Source organism: Sinohyriopsis cumingii, chromosome 6 (assembly GCF_028554795.1).
Source record: "Sinohyriopsis cumingii isolate HCF-2022 chromosome 6, ASM2855479v2, whole genome shotgun sequence".
In the NCBI taxonomy this organism is placed as follows: domain Eukaryota; kingdom Metazoa; phylum Mollusca; class Bivalvia; order Unionida; family Unionidae; genus Sinohyriopsis; species Sinohyriopsis cumingii.
This window is the reverse complement of record NC_142966.1, coordinates 123,307,800-123,334,611: the sequence shown is the minus strand read 5'-3', so window position 1 is coordinate 123,334,611 and position 26,812 is coordinate 123,307,800. Positions and strand designations below refer to the sequence as shown.

Genomic DNA, 26,812 nt, shown 5'->3' with positions numbered 1-26,812 from the left:
TCAACACTAGAGAATGAGCAGAAGGCTAGCAAAACTGTTGGAACTTCATGTGCACCTGGAATATGCCAGGCACATACTAAATGAACTGGCCGCGGAGGCCATCGTCGAAGAGGGAAGGATGAAAGAGGAGGAGAGAAGAAAGAAAGAAGAGGAGGAGAGAAGAAAAAAGAAGAGGAGGAAAAGGAGAGAGGAATGGCTGTACCACAGCCACAAGAAGGAAATTTCAGAATCCCAGAGACAGAAGATTGGGATTCTGAAGCCACTCATTCCGCCTCTGCTCTCCCTCGAAAATGAGTGAAAGGAGACTGGAGTAGGAGATGTGTGTGTGGTGCCAGGCCTGGAAGGTGCCATCATTAACCAGGTGCCATGTCTATTAATGATGGCACTCATGTCTATTAGCCTTTCAGTCAGGTTGTTAAGGACTAGTTAGTCCTACACCTGAGTGGCTAAATTAAAAAGTACTCTTTGAGTACATAAAAGCCTGGGGGATGAGGCTCCTTTTCCTTCCCCCAGGAGTAATTAAAAATCACGCAGTGCGTGAATAAAAAAGTGGTACATGTTCAAAAGAACGAAAACCACTATAATCCAACTAACTAACTAACTAATTTTGTATCTTAGGGGGATGTTTTCCTTCACGTCCGCGCTTTTCGTATAAGAATCCACAACGTTCGTCATCAAGGAGGATGAAGAGGAAAGGATAAGGATGAGAGCATGGAGCGAAAAAATTCTTCTTAGAAGAAGAAGAAAACCAAAGGCCCTTTTCAGGGCCACCCACATCTCTCGAAAAGAGATAGACTTTCAATTGCCTAACCCTTTTTTTATATTTTTTTATTTAAAAAAAAAACAAACAAAAAATCCCATGTTAAATTCCCCTTGTCCCTAATATTGCTTTTTTCTCCCATCTTAAATTTCCCTTGTCCCTAGACAAGCCCAAAATCTATTCCCATGTTAATTCCCATTGTCGCTAAAGTGGCCCAGGGGTTTTCGTAATGTTAAATTTCCCATTGTCGCCAAAGTGGCCCAGGGGTGTTTTTAATGCTAATTCCCATTGTCGCTAAAGTGGCCCACTTCACTAATACCGTGCTAACATTTTGTACGAGTGATCACATATTCTAAGTAGAGGCATAGAGAGTGATGTTTTTAAGAACATTCTTGGCGATGAAGGCCACTATTGTTCATTTGTTCAAGTGAAAAATCTGAAATTTTGAATCTTTATTTTTCTATTAGACAAAGTGTTGCGAAATTTGAAGAACCGATTTGATCTTTAATTATTTGTATACTAGTACATACATTAACGTCCATCAAAATACAATAAAGAATTCTCCATAATTTATATCATAATAATAGGGATATAGCATGAGTTTATCTACACGGTGTGTTCTATGCATGCCATTCGAGTTATTTTTTTTTAGAAAATAAAAGAAAAGTAAACAACACAAAACATATGATAAAGATTACAATATTGGATGTGCTTCAAAATGAATTTCCCTCTTATTCGTTATAATAATGTACACTCCGATTGAAATATTTGTAATTAATACAACTTAAGAATATCGTTTTGATTTATGAATGATAAGCTGATATAATTATTTATGCAAAATAGTACATAGACACATTTACTTTTTGAACTGTACACATGCTACATTTTTAGTATATTCAGAACACAGTGTGTCACCACTTAGAAATTATTGGTCTTTTCTTCATGTGCTACCCGCATGGGACCTGCGATTTGAATCAAATAACGAAGGGTTTGTTTGTTCTGTTCTTTTTTAAACGAACAATAATGTTTAGCTTTCAATACTTATTTGAAATAGTATTTGCTTTTCTGGACGTTCCTCAGTCTCCAAGGGTCAATTTTATTATCAGTAGCAGCGTACAGTTTTTGGCGTCATTCTATCGTATCAAAGATGCAGATAAATTACCAAATTTGCGAGAGATCTCACGCTCTGATTAGTGTTTAAATGCACAGCATAAAGCACAAGGAATAAGATACATGATCATATCATAAAATATATGTAAGTCTTTAAACAAATTCAATACAACCATTGCCTTTCATGAAAATGTGTCTCCATTAAATTCAGTATATATTCATTAAAGCGAGAATTTAATGAGTAGGCATTATTATACATTGAATTTCATGTTGTGGTTGTAAAAGACGTCAAACTGACATCAAATGTTAATATTGTAGTATGTCATTATGAAAAACTGACCGTGAATGAAAGATATTTATAAATTACTGCAATAATATGCATCAGCAGGCACTTCCAATTAATCAAACACATTGTTTTCATAAAATAATAGCCGGTGTATCATCTTCGAGAAGGAGAAAAAGATTGTAAATATGTCAGTTAACTGAACGAAGATCTAGCAAACACTTTAAGTGCGGGTTATTCTTTTCACTTTTGTTAATGATATACCTTGTATATTTGTCATTATATCTTAATTTGTTTCCTACCATATATATATTATGTTCCTTCATTCCAAACGACAATCCACAGAAAGTAGTTATAAAACGTCTGAACTCGAAGAGTGACAGTCGTGATATCAATATATCTTTTATTCTCTACAGCATTTGTGCAATGTTTTGCCTAAAAACGTTAATAACAGTACATCATAAACTATTAAATGCACAGATACAGCAGTGTTCTTTCATAGGTAATTCTAATAATTTTCATCTATCTATCCTTGGGAAAATGTTACATTTAAAGATATAATTTTTAGAGATAGTTTAAGTTCATAATGAATAAACGAAGGAGATACGATACCTTCTTCTGAATCATAGACATAATGAAACATTCTCCAACGGAAATGGCGGATGGTGTCTGCTAAGGCCTTTGAATGGCGCGGCTTCATATGAAGCCTGAAGTCTGACAGCCTCTTGCCGCAAACGTCAGATAGGCTTGGCGATACATAGGGCACTTGGAAGGTGTGTGTAAAGGCTTGAACTATGTCACATGATTGGAATTTTTGAGTTCCGAATAATATAAAGACGCCGGTTGACATGTGGGAGCATACTGAAATGAAAAGAACAGTTTCTAGTAAAATATTTTATCTATCATAAAGCTTAGGCTGCAATCGTAATTATGGTAGATTGAGCAAGAAAGATAGTTTTTATATATTTAAAACAATCTGTACATGACAAGAATAACACAGGTATCGTTCTGGCCAAAGCTTCACAAACGTACACACCACACACACACACACACACACTGTAACATAAACGTATGCGCTTCTACAGAAGTAACTAGATTGCTGAAACATAAACAAAATCGACAAAGATATAACACCGATAAAGGGCAACGATTCTTATGATCGAATGACAGCTTTTTGCCCGAGCATAGCTGGACCAACCTTTGGTCATCGAACCGCAACTCAGAATAACCATTTTTTGTCATATGACATGTTTTTGAGTTAAAGTTTCTCATATTTACACATTTTTAAGATCTATCATTATCTAATGGCTACCATTTTGCACAATGAATGCAAATTCTGCAAGAATGGACAGTTTGCATGTATTTGGAAAAATATGCCACAATGAATTCCTGCGTCACATAGCTACCCCTAAACTGAATGAAAGTCAGATTAGCACTGACTTGTACTTACTTGGGTCTTTAAATAGTTGAATATTTAGCAATATAGTCTCACAGCTGCATTGGTACAGATTGTGTTCAATAAAGACCAACTAGTTAAGAGATAGAAACTGTATTTTATTTTGTTATGTATATTTGATTTAATTTAATTGTTTGTAAGTTTTAAAATCTTTTAATTTTTAATTTCATTATATGTCAAAAAAAATGTAGTTTTGTTCACAAGGAACTTGATTTTTTTCTTCTGAAAATAGTTTGACCTTGACTCTTCAGCTGTAAACACCTAAAGCTGACCTAGTTACCGACCATGATTTAAAAATTCATTGAGAGAAGTAAACAAATTTTTTTCCTATTCCTAGAATAAAATGATTGGTTTTTGTCAAGGTCATACTGGGACTACGTACTTTTATATGTAAATACTTCTCGAAGGTTCTGGAAAGATGGCCGTCATCCGGGAATTTGTTTTGCGTTTCGAGTTACTGTATAATAATTGTTTATAGAGATTTTTCTCAGTAGGTTTTAAAAACACTGGGACGTAATGGTGTTCTTTTGTTGTGTCATTTTGGAGTTTTTTTTTAATTCGGATTATTTGGAATCAAAAGGATTAGCTCTTTTTACTGGAAATATATGAGTACTCATACAAATTTCTTGGACAAAGACATTTCATTAATTCAAACACCGGATTATTGTTTGTGAATAACACAGAACTGTAGACACAACAGCACAATACTAGCTACAGTATACGTCATCGTCTTCCATCTTGGATTTTTGTTGGGACTTGAATTTGAAAATATTAGAACATTTCATTATTAGGACTTCCAAAATTTAATTCTTGAATTATTTTTGGATTATTTTTAGATTTGATTCTTAAAACCTAAGTTCTTATTTTTTCATTTTTACAGTATTTTTCCAGGGAAATAAATTATTTGTTAAATGTTTCAAAGCTTGTTGTTTTCATTCTTTCTTGTGTTACTGTTTATTCGAGCCTAAGCACGTAACATAAAAATTGGGCGCTCGTCCTCGAATCATTTTGAATTTTGGCAAAAATAGTTCAGAAAACTTTGTTTTTGAAATTTGAATTCCCCTTGGTTTTGAAATGTTCAGTGAAATCCGCAAGCTTTTTCTAAAATGTCATACAAAGAGGAAACCTTTCTTTCAAGTCTTACTCAGTGTTACGTATTTAGGCTCGAATAGATAGTAACACAAGAAAGAATGAAAACAACAAGCTTTGAAAAATATAACAAACAATTTATTTCCCTGGAAATATACTGTAACATGAAAAAATATGAGAACTTACGGTTTCCAGAATCGAATCCAAAAATGATATTGACATCAGGCACATCAAGAGAAAAGATAATTTAATAACAGACGCACTGCCCGTTGTATAACAGTGTATTATTTCATGTACACTGTGTGTAATTTATACGAGACATTTTTCTTAGTCTGGTTTAAAAACACTGGGACGTAAAAGTGTTCTTTTTTGTCTCAGTTCGGAATTATTTTAATGTTTTTCTCGAATTATTTGGACTCAAAAGGATTAACTCTTTTTACTGGAAATATATGAGTACTCATACATATTTCTTGGACAAAGACATTTCATTAATTCAACACCGGATTATTGTTTTTGAATAACACAGAACTGTAGACACAACAACACAATAATACCTTCAGTTTACTTCATCGCCTTCCATCTTGGAGTCTTCGTCGAGATTCGAATTTGAATTCATTAGAACATTTCATTATTAGGGCTTCTAGAATTTAATTCGTGGATTATACTTGGATTATTTTTAGATTTGATTCTTAAAACCGTAAGTTCTTATTTTTTCATTTTTAAAGTATTTTTGCAGGGAAATAAATTAGTTTTTAAATTTTTTAAGCTTGTAGTAGAGTGGAGCTGCAGAGTGCTTTTCTAAAGAACATTTGGAAGACGAACTTTGAATCTGGCGTCATGACGACGACGTGACACAACGAAAGCAATTGATACCTTGTATATCTCTTGCTTGGGATAATAATCTCTAATTGAAAGAAAGATGCTCATGAAATACCAGGCAACGAAGTGCTAAAGGACAAACTATATATTCGTCATAGTTATTAGTTTAGTCAATTGTCAAATGTAAGGCTAGTAATTTCATTAATTCATGAATAATTTGCAGCAACTTCTCAAACGTAATTCAATTATAATAGTTCCTTCAGTAATAGAATAGGAATGCACTTTCCTTGATAACAAGGTCAAATACTTTAAATGAATGAGTTCGTTGCTGTTGAGTTTTCAAATGTTACGTTCTCAGATGAGAGAGACAGAACTATATTCATTGCACTGGAGATACCAAAGGATATTATGAATTAAACTGATATATTATATTCCGTTTTTCGTTGTTTTTTATTTTTTTTTTTTGTGCCCACTTATATTGCTGGAGATTTGCATCACACTATTTTATTGATATTTATAGCTAAATTAAGTCATTGACTTAAAATTGCCTCAGAGAAATTGTTTTTCAAAATATGTTCAATATTCAATATTGTGTATATGAAATTTTCAATGATACGAATAATGACAATGGCAGCACTACTGTATAAATCAAGGTTTGTGTAATTTGCGATTTATATCTTTATGAAATATCTTTGCACATAAAATATGTTTCTAGCTTCAATCTCGACTTGATGTGTGAGGTGAAAAGACCATTCATCAAGTTTAGGTTACTCCGATATGTTCAAAAAAGACTGTCGATCAGGATGCAGTCATTTATTTGTGGATACATTTATTTTCCTTGTGATCAGTTTTTGGGTTCCTTTACAAACCTACTCGATGTTACATATTGTTTCCACTTAAGGATCTTCGTTCATTCGTTTGCTTTGGGTTCTTTTACAAAGCTACCCAATGTTACATATTGTTTACACTTAAGGGTCTTTGTTCACTCGTTTGCTGTTTGTAGCATCCACCAAATTTGGTTCCCCAGAAGAAAATATTAAATTTTTGCAACTTGAAGAGACTTACAACAGATTCAAAAAGATGCATGTTCTAGGGACAAAATGTTACTTTCAGAAATCCAAGCAAATGGCAAATATCGCGGTTATTTGTCAGCTTTATATCTTCAGATACACACACATATCAGACCTGAAAGCAGCACCAAAATATGATTAAAGTAAAATTGCATTTAGATAGAAAACTGATAGAAAACTACAGAATGCAGTGATAGTCTTAAAATTCCAACTATAGTACAAAATGGAATTTAGTTTATGCGATTTAATCTACGTAGGTCTTTGACCAAGCTTAAATCAGACGAAATATAAGACTAGGTCTTGTAAAGAGCTTGGTTAGCGATATACTTAATTGCAGCTTTTTTTGGAAAATGACAGGGATTCTTAGTAGTAGCGCAAGGCTTTTAAAACACATGCATCAAAGTGCTGATTGAGATGTTATTAAATAGAGATAATATCTTTGGGGAGGATAATAGCTTTAGTGGTTCACATTTGGACGAATCAGCCAATGGAAATCCAAATATTGTTATGCCTTTCAGAACTGTAATCCTTTCATGAGTTTGGAGAAAGGCCAATGATCATTCTTAATGCTGAATAAATGAGATTTTAGCCACGTATTACACACATGTACATGCAGTGCACTTATTACAGTTTTGTTTTAAGAAGGAAAAGAAACAAAAGGTTTAGGTGTTCATCATGGTTTAATTTAAAAGTTGTCTCATATATGATACGTTAAAAACGAAACTTAACTCACAGTTAGAAAAAAGCATTATGTAATTTTGACAGATGTACTATTAAAACAACAGTATAAATTATTCAAAACTATTTATTAATTCTTGTCTTTGCATTTACTTCACACGAGTACATGTACACACACACACACATATGCATATGCATATGCATATATATATATATATATATATATATATATATATATATATATATATATATATATATATATATATATATATATATATATATATATATATATATCCCTAATTGAACATCTGTGTATCCATTAATTGGCTATCAGTGTACAGGCAATATACCAATTCCAATGAGAGATGTCTAGCACTTCATAAGCAAGTGCAAAGATATGTTGGGCTGATATTTAATAACTGGCTTCACTCAGTCGTTTCCTCCTGGCGCTTGATTGTGACTAATACAAAGGCGCGGATAACGTACAAACATATCGGTATAGATGAAATTGAATCGCTAAGATAACCATCATTTTTGTATGGGAGACATATAACCATTATCTCGCATTATTTATATCCTTTAAGCTTTTGTTAACGAAGCAGGCTGCATCCTTGAAGACAAGATAATGAGCGATAATCAAATAAATTAAATGCACATAAAGTTGAAGTTAAACATTTAAAGACGACATGACGATACGAGTAACCTAATAACACCATTTTATTCACCAGATCTTGCCATTAAAGTAGACACCGGATGACATATTCTTTTATAGAATACTGATATGCATAAGAATAATTTTCAGCTGCTACAGCACAGAGAAGAAAAATGCAAGTAAATTAAAACATTAGCCTCATAAATATGTTAAAAGAAAATATGCTACATATAATTTATGAGTATCGTCTTGAAAGTCGCAATTGCTCTATGTTGTCATGCATAACGCCGCTACGGTGGCCTAATTGGTTAGAGCGTCCGCCGGGAATGCGGATGGTCGCGGGTTCGAACCCCGGTTGAGCCATATCAAAGACTTATAGAAAGGGTACGAGTAACTGCCTCGCTTGGTGATAAGCATTAAGAGGTTAGTGTTATGACTGGTAAAGGGATATGAATTTCATTTGCTTTTGCTTTTTTGTTTCATTTCCTGATTTATGCCACACAGCTCAGACAAAAAATGGGATCAGACATCATTACTATGTTCAAATGTACTGCTAAGGATATCGTATCAACGAATAGAAGCTTTGGCCGTCTCGCGTAACGAGATTAATATCAATATGTCTATCTTAATACAAACACCGATTCCCCCCCCCCCCATAAGCACTGATTTAAACTCCATCATATAAACGGTAAATGTAAATATCATGATTTGAGCTATGCCATCGTCTCCCGTAGACGGACGGATGCTAAGAAATATCATGAACAAACAGTGAAACTTATATTTTAAACCTGAGGAGCACTAATTTTGCAAAGGAATATCTTTAGAAGACAACATCGCATTTTCTGTCATTTGCTGAATGCCAACGATGACATTAAGACGTGGTTGCTTGCAGGAATATATTTGTTAACAGCTATGAACAAATGGAATCATTTTAGTAAAACTTATAGATGTCTATAATACTTTCTTGTAAAGGAAAGATATGAAATCAACGTATTCGTGTAGAAATCTCAACGTTAAAAAGGCTGCAAAATGTCGCGTTGATATAAATAGGAAAGTCTAACACACTATGACGTAATATGTTGTGTTCGTAAATAGAGTGTTCCAATGGAAAAACTTAAAATGTTTTCGATTAGGAGTTTGCACACAGACACAAACATGTAGTAGAAATCAATAAATGAAACCATATCCTTTTTTTGTTTCCGAATAGATGACGCACAGATAAGCAGAGGCAGTCAGGAAGATATCTATTTAGATATTATATTGAATGAGTTGTGCCTTGGAAGAAAAGTTGCATGCGGTTTTGTATTTATTACAAGACCTGTTATGTATATTTAATTATTATATCTTAGGTTTTCTCCATGATTGTATGTTGTGTATAATTGTCCTTTGGACTAGACCTTGTCCAAAACAAAGTTCACTGTGTACCTGACTAGGAACATTTGATGTTGTTTTTATTCTGTAAACAATGCATAAGATTTCTCTACGTATTACGATCATAATTAATAAAGATAAACATGTTTATTTGGGTGTTGGTCTCGGATTTTGCTATTCCCCAGTATAAAGCCTCTTTTACCTGACATTTCCCATGTTCTTTATTATAATCCTAATGATCATATTTTATCTTTTTACAACCTAGAATTTTATAGAATGAAATTTGGACCTACATTCTGGATCTACGCTTGTGTCTAAGTTTTTTTTTAATATATAATTTTGTTTACTTTTTAAAATATTCATTATTGTGATACCATCAGAGGTATGCTAATTTGTATTGTTTTGTTCTGTATTTGATTTGTGTGGAATTACTTATTAAAATCTTCATTCTCTGGAATTGCAAAGTAGTCAATAATAGTCTTGGACAGAAACACTAATTTGGAATTATAGTGTATTCAGACAAGGACATCTATGATCATATTATTGTGATTAGTTGTAAGACTGTTAGCACATTATCACAATTTGGGCCACTGGTACATTAGTACATTAAAGACTACATGCACATCAACACCTTCAGCGCTGGATCTGATTTGAACACCACTGAAATTTAATTAGAGATTTGTTCAGTAGGATTTATGATAGAACCTTTTAGACTACTTTGGATCTAATTTGCAATACTGTAAAGTCTTTATAAATTTCCACTTTGTGTTCTAGGGAAACAAATTATATGTTTAATTTTACAAAACTTGGTTTTCACTCTTTTTGGTCACTTACTTTAAGACCGCAGTGTCGTAATAGATCACACCCCTTTTAACGCTTTCTAAATATTTAGGGCTTGACAGAGTGTGAATGAAACATTCATTTAAACATGAATATTATTTAACTTAGAGGATTATTAACAATACCGCACGGCATTACTCTGCCCCAACGAAAACTGCCATCGGAAAATCGCTGATAATTGTCCTGTAGGTGGAAAAGTCAAAATGTCAAAATGTACTATTGCTTTTTCTATACTGTGGCATTCAATAATGTAGATAACGGATGGTATGCATGTATGTTAATTGGCACCATTTGTAGTTTATACATTTCCTTATTCTTTTTAATAGACAAATTACAACAACCAGAGCTATCTGAAAAATGACTTTTCTAAAAGTGATAGAAGCAAGTCAAGTAACTAACAAGTCAATTAAATCGCAGCCAATCACTGAAATAACAGCAATTAAATTAAATAACAGTAAGTCATTTAAAAAAAAGAATCTTTATTAAACAAAAACATTACTTTAGCGGGAGATCTTAACACATCTGTTCACGTTTTTGAAAAACACATTGAAGTGGTCTCAGGTGTCGACAGTTATGGAATCTATGGTCATCATAACGTAGAAGGGTTGACCTTTCTAGTCATCAAACACATGCGCGTTTGGTATGAAATTGTACAAAACATGATTATAGTTTATTATATATGTTTATGTCGGTGTCCTACTGTGATCAACCGTGGAATTGTTTACGCGTTTTGCAGTTAAATATGACCTTGAAGACTAAAGATTATTGTCAAAGAGATCAGACAAATATTCCAGCAATTGTAGTACGAAACATTCTGTATTATACATTTCGTGCTTTTGGAAACTCTTTTATATCTTTCTTTAAAAAGACATGATACTATAGGTCACAACGGATCCGTGTTGAAACATCGGTGTTCACCGGTGATAGCTGTTAAAATGTACTCAAGTGTAATAATAGCAATAGGTCTTGAAATACGTTTAGCTATATATTGTTACTTCTTGAGCAATGTGACTACACTAAAATACAAGTTTCCCCATGGATACAAAAGGTTTTAAAGTTTACGACAGAATGTTCAAGGCGCCTTCCATGAAGTAACGTTATGGACAACAAGAATTTTCCTTGCAAAATGTGCAAAATATTGTGTTTCCATCTCATGTGTAAGTTTTGCACTTAAAATAAACCCATTTATTTTACGTTGCGGTGCCGAATTTATAAACATTGTCAAGCTTCTGCACATATATGCAATTTTCCTCCTTCAGAGTACGCTCTTTGAAGTTTCTGCATTAAAAAGGTATGGAAGAAAGACGTTATGCAGGTAGCATATGACTAATGTAGACTAAAAAGGCTCTTAGGATGACAATATGCCTTTGAATAAGTTTAACAAAGAGATAATAAAATAAGACGTTTACTTCAATTTTATTAAAATGCTAAAATAACATATTTAAATGGCCGTTCAGAAAGAAGCGTGGATCAGTATGTCCAGTAAGGACTCAATGCACATAAAATATCGGTTTGTGGATCGTATTATTGGAACAGTTAACTGTAAGTCATATAAATATTTGTTTTCATTACTTTTGGAACGAACTGCCTATTCAGTGTATTAATACATTTTGTCAAGGTGTGTGAATAAATCGAGTAACAACAATAATTTGGGATTAATGTTGAATGTGTTCATTGAAGTAAAGAAATTATATCAGTTCATTCCGTGAAAACTAGGCAAGAACTACACAACTTAACTTGCAAATAAAGCTCTAAGAGATCAATGTTTATGTCAAAATGGATTTCATTAAATGTTTTACAAACAACTTTCTTATAGAAGAGGGACCTGATATATACATATTTGTTATGGTTATTTGATTTCTTTGTGTCCTTAACCTTTGTCAGTGATTGAAGGTAGAGCTTTTGCCTACCTGACGTTTGTTATAAGATTTTTGCTAACGTTTGAGTTCAAGACCTAACCTCGCTTACGGACATAGAATATTCTGGAAGGGAACTTGCTGACAATTTGGTGGTGTTTTTCTATCAGAAGTTTGGTGGTGTTTTAACACATCTGCTTTCTATATCATGAGGTTTGCTCAACAGTAATTCATTCCTGGCCATAAATTATAGCCGTACTCAGTTATAATTCTAAAAGAATTATCTATTTAACTCATTCATTGAAATTACAAAATGTTCATTGACTTTATACTAACACATTACTTTGCGGAGACACTTAAGACTATTGGTACATCGGCACATTCAAGACTATTATAATTCATTTGAAACATTCTCTACTTTTACTCTTGTTATAGAACATTTAGGATTATTTGGGATTTAATTGGCAATGCTGTATCTCTTGAATTGTCACTTTATAACAAAGAGGAATAAATTAATTACTGATTTTACTAAACTAGTTGCATTAGTTTCTTCCTGTCACAGAATTTAAGAGCTAGACTCGTAACGTATGTAATGAGCTGGTATGAAACCAAGAAAAGAAATATATATGCAATTTATATGATCTCGGTCACTACAACATTTCTGCATTGCCATCTGTCATTGGAATTACTGTAAATATGTTCCAGAGAATTTGTGTGATAGATGAAAATTATTGGTTATATTCATGATATCTGCCTATTCAGTCGGCTTTGCATATTTGCTTAAAATGCCTGTTATTCATCCTGTAATGGCGATCATTTGTTTCTTGAATACGGCTGTATATGTTAAAACAGTCAAAGGCTAAGAAAATGATATACCTTCATACATTTCTCAGCTATACACGACTGCAAGAAACGATTTAGCACTACCTATTATTTAATATTAAAAAATCAACATGTTTGGGTTAGATTCGTCGTGTCATGTTAAAGAGTTTACGAGAAAGCATACATAGATTGTTTGGCATTTATCTATAAGGCCTGATTTACTTCACAGTGAGCGTATTCTGTAACAATGTTGTAGCTTCAGAGATCCAAGAAAATGGCTCTAGTATGGAGTTTTGGAAGTTTACAAAAATACGATATAAACCGATATTACCTTTCAAGGACCAAACTAGAATATGATACAATACAGTGATACTTATATTGCAATGCACCTGATACTCCAGAGCAAAAGCACGATACAATCTATAATCAATACAGCATAATCAATACTTCAGAAGGACAAGTATATTATTATACTCCAGGTAAATACATACAATGCAAGCTATACTCCAGGATGAAACAAACTAATTATACTTTATAATAACAGGACAATCCATACTCTAAGGGAAAACAAATAAGTGATTCTTTATATTATAGTACATTGTTACTCCTAGGAACAATATGACCGTGATGTTTTATGTTACATTACAACCTGTATTGCTGGGGAAAATACAGTACATATATACTCCAAATAAAACAAACCAGAGAAACTTTATATTACAGTACATTCTATATTCTCGGGAAAAATCAGTGATGTTTTATATTGAAGACATTGAAGATTATATTACAGTACAACCTGCAATCCAGGGAAAAACGTGTACATTCGATACTCCAGGGAAACAAATACCAATAATATTATATATTTCAGTATAATCTGCATTTCAGGGAAAAATAACTAAGAATGCTTTATATAACAATAAATTATATACAACATGGAAAAACACAATACAGTCTATACTCCGGGAAAACAAGCCAGTGATATGTTATATTACAGTACAGTCAATAATCCATGGACTAACATACCATTGACACTTAACACTTACGGTACAATCTATACTCAAGGGAAAACGAATCAGTCTACTAATATTCACGTGAAGTCGATAATCCATGGGAAAACAAGTCAGCGAGGCTGTTTATTACGATGCAGTATAAACTCCATATGAAAACATATAGTACTAACTATAGGAAAGAGAAAACAGTCATTTTATATTACAGCATTTACGTGTTTAGGCTCCAATAAACAGGAACACAGAAAAAGTGAAAACAACAAGCTTTTTAAAATTTAACAAATAATTTATTTTCCTGGAAAAATTCTGTAAAAAAAGGAGAAGAACTTACGGTTTCAAGAATCAAATCCAAAAATAATCTAAGAATATTCCACAAATTATTTTGCAAAAGTCCTAGTAACAAATGTTCTAATAATTTCAAGTTCGAATCCCTGATGGAAAATCAAAGATGGATGACGATGACGTGTGCAGAGGTCAGTACTGTGCTTATCTACAGTTCCTTGTGGAAATACAAATAATGGCACTTCGGTATTGGAAATCCAAATTAAATTTGTAAGAAACGTCTTTCCAAAATTTCTGTGTGAGCACTCCTCTAAATATTTCCAGAGAAAAAAGACTTAATCCTTTTGAAATCCAACTGATCTGAAGAAAATTATAACTCAAAATCTGGCTACAACAAAATAACTTGACATCAGTATAAAAAGCCCAAAACTGAGATATCTCTCTCTCTAAAACAAAGGTTATATTGTATTATATAAGACGCAGTTTCGAAATTCCCCCCAGTTGCGAAATCAGAAGGGGGATCACGTGATCATGTTTATATCACGGACACAGAATATGGCCTTGATTAGACCAATAATTTTCTCTAAGAAATAAAAAAATAAAAAAGAATGATTCAGGTCAACCAGTTTTCTGGAAAAATATTATAACAGCACATAACAGAACAAAAAATGTAAAACTGACAAACAATTAAATTAAAAAAATATGAATTACATCATATATAAGTAACACCTTCCCCCATAAAAAAGAAAGATCTAAATGATAAAGCTTTCTTTTTACCATAGATTAATGCATGAGATTTAAGAAAAACATAAGATGTATACTCTTATGAATTATGATCAGAAAAAACTGACAATTAAATTAAAATAAATATGAATTAAATCAGATATACGTTAACACAGCCCAATCTACAATCCACGGAACAACAAGCCAATGATTACTTATATTAAAGTGCAAGCTAAACTCCAGAAGAAAACAAATTATTGCTCTGAATTAAATCCCTGCAATATTATTCAATGGAAGTTATCTGAAAAGCCGTACAAAGATTAGAGTAAAAGTGAGCATAACGTCTAATTAAGTAGTAGCCTCTAGTTCCTTTCAAATATAATAGCACCCCTTTGTAAGATAGCGAACGGACGTGAATACATGTATTACTGCCATTCACCTCTCATTAAAAAGCGACTGCGCTCTTGGGTAAATTATTTCTTCAGCTCGGGCAACCTTTGCATTTAAGCATTGCCCACATTGCATGGATTTCTTACGTAACCAGTTTATTGCACTAAATACTGAATCCCTAAGGGAATTAACCATATAAATGTTCATTTAATTTAATTAAGCGAACTCTTCTACTGTATTCAAATTTAAACAAATGCAAATTATGATCTTTCATAATATCAGACCGTTGCAAATGGCGAATTTATTTTTCGCTTCTTCACATATAAAACATGTGTCCAAGTAGAACCTCATTAAAAAGTGAAATAGGTGAAATCAAAAACATTTAACAGACTGGTGTATTTTGTACAGACATCGTTATTGAATGTATCGAAACTATGAATTTTCTAACTGAATCAGGTTTGCAAGAGAACGCAGCATTGCCACGATAAATGAAAATACCCAAAACGTATGGGGCATTGGTACGATAAATGGTAATATTTACCCCTGACGACAGCAGTCGACACTTCTAATTTGACTCGATGAGGCCTATGTTTTGGCTCAGATACATTTTAGTGTGCTGGACTAGTTTTTATGCAGCGTGAATGGGATTTAGAGTACAAAACACAATTACAATGTTGATGTAATTGTTTGAATATTAATGTACTGATAAGAGATGAAGTCCCAGTACATATGCATTATAAATGATAAACATGTGCAGATATATGATTGACTGAAATTTGGAAGAGTAATATGGACAGAATTATTTTTGTGACACGTTATTCACTACAACGAAAATATCACGGATAAAGAACAAGGTATATCCTCATAGAAGGAAAAATTAATAAATACAAAAATCATCATTTTTGTATCTTAAACTGCTAGTGGTCGTCCCCTAATATGAACAGTCTTTCCTGTTTTGCATGTTAAACAAATGATCTATCGAAAATCCAGATCATAATCTTGGTGAATTAAGGACACACAAAACCGGTCAATTTGTCCGTTTTTAGACTTGTTTTCAGATGTAGACATGGAATCTTTTATAAACCAAAACTTTAGTAATTGCATTAGGTACTTTTGCAATACGTTGTATTGCATGATACATATTTCACGAGGAGGAAATATTATGTCTTTCCTTCACTGAATGTGAGCATGCTATATGTTTTTTTGTGAAATTTTGACAGTTCTATATTTCGGGTATCAAACTAACTTTGAATATGAGAGGGTATCTTATATCGTCACATATCTCGGCTAACTTACGAGACTGCTCATCGTCATCCAATTACAGACATAAAGCATATAAATATAATGAAAAAATACAAGCAGATGTCTTTTGTTAAGAATGTTGATTTGAATATTCATTGCTCAGTGCCATTCTCCACGGCTTGCATGGTAGATGAGATTGTGCGTGATCACTATACTTACATGTATTGAATTCAAGCATTCATGAATACTGTAAGATTAAATCGAATCTTCGGTATTTTGCACAAGGCGATGGCTCACGAATTTGTAATTTCAAATATTGTACAGATTCTGATTACTATTTTGCACAAGGGACGGCTGCAGATTTTTTAAGGGATGCTGATCATCTAGAATGTATTTGAGACAAAAAATAAAAATGATTACTTCTACAATTAGAGACGTATTTTATTAGTTTTTCTAACAGTTTTCTTTCTTTTAGAAAAAAAGTAAGAGTTTGGGCGTTGATATCACACCATGTTATTACTGGTTTTTCTGTCGAGTAGAAAAGTAAAGATTTTAAAAATAGTATGACGAAATAAATATAAGAAAATAAAATTATGTCATATTTTTATTACAAATATTCAGTCTTAATTTCAGGAGAGTCTGCTCTGAAACATTTTAAGAAGGTCATCAAAAATAACTGAAAGAGAGTGCAAACTACATATTAGTGTATTGATTCAAGAAACGCTAAATTTCTTTCCACTATGGAGCACAACATAATTCTTCCAACGATTAAGTGTGTAAGAAGACAGGATTATCGAGAGAATCTGAGGTAACTTGTGATCAATACAAGCAAATTAAAGACGCGTTAAGCCGGAAATTGATTTCGAAAACACTTCATTCTTACTCATAATGATTAATCCACATTAACTTTAATTTTATTAAGCACTAACCATCAAACTCTAATATCTTTGTAATTAGTGTCGAAATTAAGTGAATGCTTTCTTGTTGTACGTTTATAATATATAACTCAAACTATTAGAAAAAAGCAGACAATAATATGTATTGCTTATTTTTATGTTCTCTTTCTGTCTTATGTCAGTCTTTTTGGAATTCGTCTATTGCTTTGTTTAGACACATGCATAAATGAATCGGTCCTCCGGTACTTCAAAGATATACACCTTGCTGCATCAGAACGTATTATGTTCTTTGCAAAATCTCACAAAAGGCATATTATGACAAATTGAAGGGCTAATTTATTATGATCAAGATGAAATGAACTGATAATTTGAATAAGTCGTTATGTAAAATAAATGTATTGGGTTTAGATTATTTTAACACAAATGTACCTATACTTAAACTCTTTTGAGCAAACTCTGGCATATGTCCATTAGTCTTATGCAGTTAAACTGAACTCTATGATAGAACTCTCAATAATCTTACCCGATTGCCCTCTCTCATTTACATATGATGATAACTGAGGTACGATTGACATTGGATGTAAGAGAAACGTATAAATTCATTGAAGATCATTTAGCACTAATAGCATAGTCAAAAATCTTTCAAACAAGAAATATATGAAAACATCTCTTCGTAGTTCTGTTAATGATATAATTTATTTATTTAACCAAGTTCTTTGTCTACCATTTGGCACTTATCTAATAGGCTTAAAAACTTCAGAATTCTTATAGATACTTGAACTTTCATAGGACTAAAGCTGTATGCCTTATTGAAATTTGGTTAACATCTTTTCGATACCTCAATCTGATTGTATGCCCAAATAATGAGTAAATGTGGGGGTCGCTAATGTTGATGCATACCTACCTACACACACACAAACACACACACAAACACACACACACACACACACACACATATATATATATATATATATATATATATATATATATATATATATATATATATATATATATATATATATATCAGTCACCAAAGCCGAAAAATGCATTTAAAAATATGCCAATTGGTTGGATATTGGAACTGAAAAAAAGAATAAAACCTTCAACAAACCTTAGATAGTTCGCAATGGAATTTTTGATAGATTTAATATCAGTAATTGAAACTCCCAAGCGCCAACAAATGTCAAGTGTTGGTTGATAATGAGTCATAAACCGATATTGGGTTCCGCATGAGAAGATGTTTACTTTTAAATCAATGCGCTATAAAAATGATCAGGTGAGGTAATTTTATGAGCATGTACGGGTGAAGAAATATATAAAATTAGAATGGTCACATTCGGAAATTTCGTAGATTTGCATAAGATAAAACTTGTCGGTTTAGAATTTGCATTAGAAAAATATCTCCATGATGAATACCATGTTAGTGTACCTACGGTCTGGGTTTATTGATTAGTTTTGAATCCAACTAGACGTTCATCAACGTCAATTGTTTCATCAGAAGATCTTAGGAGTGCATAACTGAAATTATTAGTAGCTAATCCTATTATTTGCGACTGAATTAATGAAGAAACAGAAGATTGATTGGGAAACGCTTAAATAATGCAGTACATTCGATAGCACTTAAAGTGTAATCTTCTAGCTGTACATACATTATCCCAGACATGTGAAGGATTTCCTCAATGAATGCTTCAAATGATAAGAATAACGGATGTTGGTTTGATCCAGATATTTTCTGACATCGGGATAGCTTGAGATGGACAAAGTAACAAGCTTGCCGTCTCTTTCTAACTTTGCTTGTTGAAAACTTCAGTTATGATCTGTCTTGCTTTTATTGGCAATTGCTTGTTCCCATCGTATCCATCAGGAAAATGAGAAATGAATGTAAAAAAGTTCGGATGGAATTCACGTTGCCGTTCACGTATTAAGATATAAGAAAATATCTAACCCTTCCAAAGTATCAGCTTTAATTTAGCACTTTATACATGAAATAAAATTTTATTAATTTCCCGTTTCATCAGATAAATTTCAGCAAGTATTCTTAGCATTTCTGCCGATTTGGATCGCAAGTGTTCCGTTCTTAACCCTTGTTTGTTTTTCACTTTATTCTTCAACAATGGGTGTATTCAATACAAATGCCTATTTTTGCATGCACTCAGTAAAAATGAAAACCAGTTCACCATAAGGAGCATTGAAGTCTTAATTTCTAAATAACTTTTACCTGTCACTAAGAAACCTTTACCCTTTCATCAGAATTTGACACATAGCATATGACGGTCAAGTTAAGGATCGATTATTATTATTTTTTTGTTTATTGGTCTATTGTGTTTTTCCTTACTTTTTGTTTTTCTTTATCTTGAACAAGTAGAATGTGTGCACACGGGACTCGAGAATTATCAATGTTTTCTGGAAGTGAATATGTCGTATTTTCTATTAATATCAATATTATAAGTGATAGTTCTATTCACAATTGTTTTGTCACTTTTATATTATTTCAACATTTGGTATTAATTAAGAATGACATATCAGTGAAATAGAGAAACCAATCAAATTATTCAAAGGTTCTTTTTTAAACTTCTAATATCCCTGAACGAATTTGGAGAAACAAAATATCCTGTCAAGTATTAATCGCCATTCGACAAGAGACGATTCCCTAAGGTGTGAAGAAATCGGCATGTCTTACAAAGAGTATTGAAAGAATTCTAAAATTAATTTAGTACAAGGCGATTGTAATTTATTTAGTGAGGGGTGTTTCGGAAACTGAACCAAAATGGTAATCACATGCTACTCTGGGCTAGCTTTCTCCTTCATTCACACTTGGATATAATTGTGAACACAATACTATAGCAATGTAGATATATTCAGCCTTAACAAACATATGACAGATTATCGTGATAGTTTGCTACTATCACATGTTTCTTGTGAAGTCTTGAGTCGAATCAACCGTATTTAATTTTTGCATATTCCTCTGAGAATGGTACGAATGATCGAGGGTAATTTCGACACGACAAAAGCGCAAAGACTGTTAAAACTATTATCACAGTTTTGAGATTATTTATAGCTAACTGGAAAATAATAGTGTTTGTTTGAAGGCGTGTAATCTTTTCTGAACACTTGCATCATTACGCTTGATATTTTACTGAGAAGTGATATTTCTCCAGGGAAAAAATAATTCTGTTGGAAGTTTCCACATTAGTTAAACTACGGTCACTAAAATGATAAACCACCTAATAACATAGTAGTTTATGCTTTTTAATGCGGTACGTAGTGTTTGGATTCTTGTAAAAACAAATCTCTCGTCTAAAATGGTGAAATAACTCTGTTTTGTAACAAGTTAACAATTCGTTTATAAAAGTTAAAATTTCGTTTGCCCAAAATTTGGGAGAAGGAGAACAATAGAACACATTTAGATATTTTTTCGTCATGAATGGCTTAACACATGAGTTTTTCAAACATCTTACAATCTACGACACTCGTTTGTAGAATTCCTCATTCGGAGATGAACTAGATATTGCTGGAAAGTTAAACATCTAGAAAAATTTAATGACAGACTACATTCTTCATTGGATAAAACGCAGAGATATTTGGTAAACATGTACAAGGCTTCCCAAACCATAAAAAATCAGACATTGAGCATGGAATGTTAGATTGGACATCAGGCCGGTCTGAAGCTGATAGGAGAAAAATAATGTTTTTAGATTATGTTTTGACGCGTAATGATTAATGGGCGTAGAAAAACGTGTGTTTAAAGTTGCGTTATTTCACTTCCTTTTGAGCGGATACAAGTCAATTTACTGATTAACTTCAAATCTCAAGGAAGCATTAAGGAAGTTTGATATCTTTCAGTGTCTAACTGATTATTTGCAGCATGCTGAAATTCTAGTTCAACAAATCAGAAAGAAATTAGATTGAAAATTGCTGGTTTGAAAATTTCTTCTGAAGAATTCGAATGTCTAACGAAGTAAAATTTGATATATTATTCTGGATACATGAATCCCTGCGACCTGCCTAAGTATAGCAGTCGGCTAAAATAATACAATAAAGGAAGGTATTTACGTACGAATATAGACCATGGACTGATTTTCTTCAAGCACAGCTGTATATGTATATTCGATGTGCATTCAATGTTTGAATGCTTATACACTTGTTAGGTCATATTTTTGCTTCAAATCGTGAAGTATAACTGCAATATCGCCTAGGTCAAAGATTACCTGCTGGACTAATTGACCAAGAAAACGTATTTGTCCAGCATGCAGCCGTGTTTGTTACTCAGTGTGCAACTAAGTACTACAAATAGAGGCTTTGTGACTCGCAACTGCTTTAGATAATCCTAAATTTAATCATGTATATAATGTGAGCATTTTGATATTAATATTTTAGTTTATACCATAAATAAACTGTTTTATAACAGACATACTAAATGTCTCTAATTTTTCCATGTACGAACTTATTTAGGTTGATTCTACGGCCTGTTATTGACCTTCTTCACATTAGGCCAGACGACATAGTTTGCCTACATATTTTGATATTTGTATGTTTAGTGCCTTTGTGTATTTGTTTATTAATTTTGTATTATTGTTATGAAAGTTTTCTGATTTTTATCACGTAATTTACTATATGAAGTTTTATGATACCAACAAATCTTCATTCATTCAAAATGTGTACTAGCCCAGGATCTAGTATTAAAAAGCACACCCAAAAGGTCTTAGCACTTTTAGATATTGATAGGTCACAAATGAGAACTTTAGGCATACATGTTTGGGTTATGCAACTAAACAAATATGACACTATAATAGTTGCATCTGTACTATTAATACTCTAAGAACTACATACCTGATCGTCGTAAATTATAGTTACCGAAATGTGTTTTACGTATACGCCAACAGACTGTTGTATGATTGTATGAACATGACTCGGATAAAAAGGTTTGCCTTACTGTGTTTACTATGTAATAAAGCTTCCTTATATTAAAGTAAATCTGACAAGGCCAAAACAATACTAAAGAGTTCAATTGGACATCTGTGCAGTTATTGATTGAATAAGAAGCAAACACATAGTTCTATATTTGAATAAGATCGGTATGCATATATACGATGAATTGGAATTAGACGTAACGATTACATACATTCATCTATGAGGTTTAATTGCTAAATTCAGAGGCTATTTAAATTAGGTATTCACAAATTCGAAGTGGATCCTTGAAGAACTTTAATAGCAGAGGGAATTTACATCTTTTTGTATTGAATAATATGTGGGTTGCCATCTAGTAACTCATACAATTCTGTAAATATCAAATGTGAGATACATGGAGAAATTGGTTGCCAAATACTAAAATCTCATGTAAATATTATGTTTAACATTTAAGTCACAACTTAACACATTGCATTTATAAAGCGTAAGCCAGACTTAAATATTCTGATTGGGATTGATAAATTCTAAAAATAATTTTAGGTGCAGGCTAATGTTTTGTTCGTGCAATTCAATACGGAAAAGACTCTAAAACCTGGACTACTGAAAATCAAATGTCTTTGAGATTACATGTGACACTCAGTAAACGATCAAAATATAAAAGATCTTTCAGCTCACTTTGTCTAAGTTTGAATACTATAATTTTAGAATTTAAAGGAATCACTTTTTTATATTATTTATTGAAATTTTAGGTTTTTACAAACCCTCAATGTGCCGCATTGTTTCTAATTCAGGCCCAGAGGTTAAAAATCAGAGTATTGGAACGAAAATATTTTTGGTTTCCTTTAAAAAAGAAAGTAGCAGAGGAGGTGAACAGACCTTTTGCTGAAACGTAACTTTGAAAACTAAAAACCTCATACGAAAAAGTATATAAAAAAGAAGGTCAATAACGTCAAACTAAAGCCTCTAACTTTACCGAGAGTCTCTCTCCCAGAGTCTCTCTTGGGGGTTCGTTTTTTTGTTACTTTGTCTTTGCCTTTAGTGTTTTTCTAAATTTTTATGCGCGTTTCTGTTTACCCTTCTGGACACTTATTTGAAGTCTCGCCTCTTCTGCTGCTATAATTATCAACCAAATATGTTATCAAGACCTACACGATATCTCATTCTGGAATCATGTAAATGTATTGTTATAAATCCGGGTCGGGTAGTTTGTGCTTTTGAAAAGAAATTTTTAAATCTAATTATGTCCATATCTCCGCTGCACCAAGTTTGATGAAAATTTCAAAGTTTATGTCTAGCAACTCCATTAAATACAACTAAAATATTGCAGTTTATCTCTGATCACTTTTGGTATTTGTGTATATCCTTGAGTGACATAAATGCCTGCCTCTGGAACATATTCTAGCTGGATTTGATTGTTTATCCAGCATCACATCATCGTATACAACTAAATTATTAATAAATCTATCTAATTCATCAACACTCGGCGCTTCATCAATGTCAGATATAAAATTGATAATGTCGTCACCATCTTCAGTTAACAATTTTGCATTTTCATTAAAATCTTTAAGTATATCATATCATCTCTGATCATCAACTGATGGTTGAACTAAATATTTGTCCCACTTTAACCATCTTATTATAAGATTAAGTACTAATTGTGTCTTTCCACTTCCAGACATACCTATTATAATCATTCTAAAGGATTTTGGTACTACTGAAATATGTTTTACTGGCTCTTTCTTTCGTGTCGCTGAGAAATCAATTACATCTATATTATAAATATACATGACTCTATATTGTTTGCGTTGTAGAGTTAATCCTCCAACCACTGACGTAGCCACGGTTACAACAAAACATGAGAAAATAGCATATGGTGGAAAATGTGCAACATGTAACAGAATTTTGTTTTCGTTTTTACCTAAAATTCAACGTAAAGATGGTGGTGATATTGCTACATTACTGTCAAAATTTCCAGGAAATCAATGGGCTAAATATCCAGGAGTAAAACATCTTCCTGGATATAATTATTGTGGTCCTGGTACCCAACTTGATATCCGACTTGATAATCAAGATCAACCAAGACCTGGTGAATATCCAGTAAATAAAATTGATAAAGCGTGTCATATTCATGAGGTTGCGTATAAAAGTAATGATTTGCAGAAGCGACATATTGCAGATGTTGAATTAATTCATGTATTAAATTCCATAAAAGATCTGTCTTTTAAAGAAAAATTAGCTATATTGATAATAAAATCTGCAATGAAATATAAACTTGTATTCGGAGCCGGTAATTAATCAACCAATTATTGAAATAATGGAATCAATTTATTATAGCCCAAGAGGATACTGGAGAGTAGAGCAGCAATTAATAAACTCGCTGATACAGCAAATACTACAGGTTATGCGGCTGAAAAATGGTTAGCACGACAGGCAATCTGGCAAATTTACCTACCACCACCTAAACGTATTCAGCATGCACGTTTTGATGTCAGCACTCCTAATGAAGTTCATCAAGCAGATATTTTGTTTTTACCACATGATACTATTAAAATTGGAAGACGTCAAATAGCATACAAAAAGGTGTTGACTGTCGTTGATTTTGCAAGTAGATATATAGAAGCAGAGCCACTATCAGCTAAAACAGCTGTTGAAGTTGTATCTTCTTTTGAGCGAATTTATCAACGAGGACCCTTACGATGGTCACAACTATTACAAGTTGATACTGGCAAGGAATTTCTAGGTGCAGCATCATCTCTGATGAAAAACATAACGTCAAAATTAGACGAGGACATACCGCAATTTATCGTGATTAGGCACTTGTTGAACGATTTAATCGAACATTCGCTGAGCGGTTATTTGGATATCAGTATGCGAAGGGAATAATTCAAGACAAAAGATCTCGCGAATGGGTTGCGAGATTACCAACTGTGATAGCTGCATTAAATAACGAAATTACTCGAACAACTGCCCTGAAACCTATTAATGCAGTTACAAAATATCACATACCAATAAAACGAAATGATTTTTCAAAACAACCAGTATTGGGTAATTACTGGTCAGGTATTTATTTGTACCCGGTGAGCCTGAAGGCGGTAAAAATTGAGCGACTGATCCTATTTGGAGTGTAACGACAAATATAATATCTAGCGTGGTAAGATCTACTGGTAGACCTGCAGTCTACAGACTCGATTCAACTGCTCCTCAACGTGGATTTGTACGTGAACAATTACAAATAATTCCTGAAGACACACAATTACCACCGCGTTCACTTAACTAGCACCTCGACGTCGATTACATTCAAGACAGGTCAGCATTACATTTTCTCTTGACCAAACTTACTATTTATTCTGTCTACAGTAAACTGTCTTGGATCATTGCTCGAGTATATACACAACATTACTGTATTACAGATCGCATAATGATTATTCTGTTGTTGTTTCAGCGTCAATATAAATTCAACGTCAATGTCAAAGTTGAGCTTATATTTTTGTCACACTGTTTATAACTAACTAATTTTGTTTCTTATTATATCGCTCTCTATAACATCGCCAGTGGGTTCTGTGACGCCTATGATAACCCTCCGCAATTGAGATATTTTTCTACCTCTTAACATTGCGAGATAAACTAAATTTGACCATTCGATACGAACATCGAGGGCCCCGAGTGGCCGAGTGGTCTAAAGCGCTCTTCGTTACAGATCACTGCCATCTCACCTCTGTCTGCATGGGTTCGAGTCTAGGATTCGGCCAATGCGGGTGTGTGAGAAAGCTTGCCAGTAGCTTCTCGTGGGTCGGTGGTTCTCTCCGGGGTTTTCCGGGTTCTTCCTCCACCATTAATACTGAACGCCATGTATAGCCTATCGTGTGCTGAAAAATGGCGTTAAACCCCACAACAACAACAACAACAACGAACATCGACGATCCAAACTCGCGTATCAGAAATAGTTAACCCCTGAGATGAATGATTCGTCATTGCGATTTGTCCATGGCTAACGCGCTCTCAACAACATTGACATCAATTAAAACAATATCATTTAGTACAAAATTTTGTTTCTCTGACGACCCTGGTATATCAACGTAGATATTCTGCCGCCGCGTATCAACCGGTCGATAACATAATGGTACCGGTAGATTTGAAATTGTTTCTTTATGTAACATAAATAATTGTTGTTGAAGTGTATCAAGAACTATCTTTGTAGTTGCAACTACCGAATCATTTGTCTCCACAAATTCGAAAAGTTGCTCATAGGAGTTTCTGAAATTATATCACGCATTATTTCACACTGACTTTTTTGGAGATTTCAACTTTCACTTTGACTGTCTCGGAAACCCAAACACATAAAAATTCCTAGATTCCATTAATGTTTTCAACCTCAAACAGTCAGTTAACCAACCCACCCATAAACATGGTCATATTTTAGACTGGATTCTTCATAGACCTGATGATAACATTCTATGGTCCTCCCTGGTATCCCACGAACTTGCATCAGATCACATCTGCATTATATGCCATCTTGACGTATCAGTCCCTAACCCTCCAACTTTATCTGCTACTAAGAGAA

At 33.1% G+C, this 26,812-nt stretch overlaps 1 protein-coding gene across 1 annotated transcript in view; it reads right to left on the bottom strand.

The window, feature by feature from the left end:
• Positions 1-26,812, bottom strand: part of LOC149797873 (glutamate receptor 2-like) — a 179,220-nt gene that overhangs the window by 99,129 nt on the left and 53,279 nt on the right. Inside the window, exon 3 of the mRNA XM_089960812.1 lies at positions 2,766-3,014. Coding sequence (XP_089816938.1) covers positions 2,766-3,014 — 249 coding nt within the window. The remainder of the gene's footprint in view (positions 1-2,765; positions 3,015-26,812) is intronic.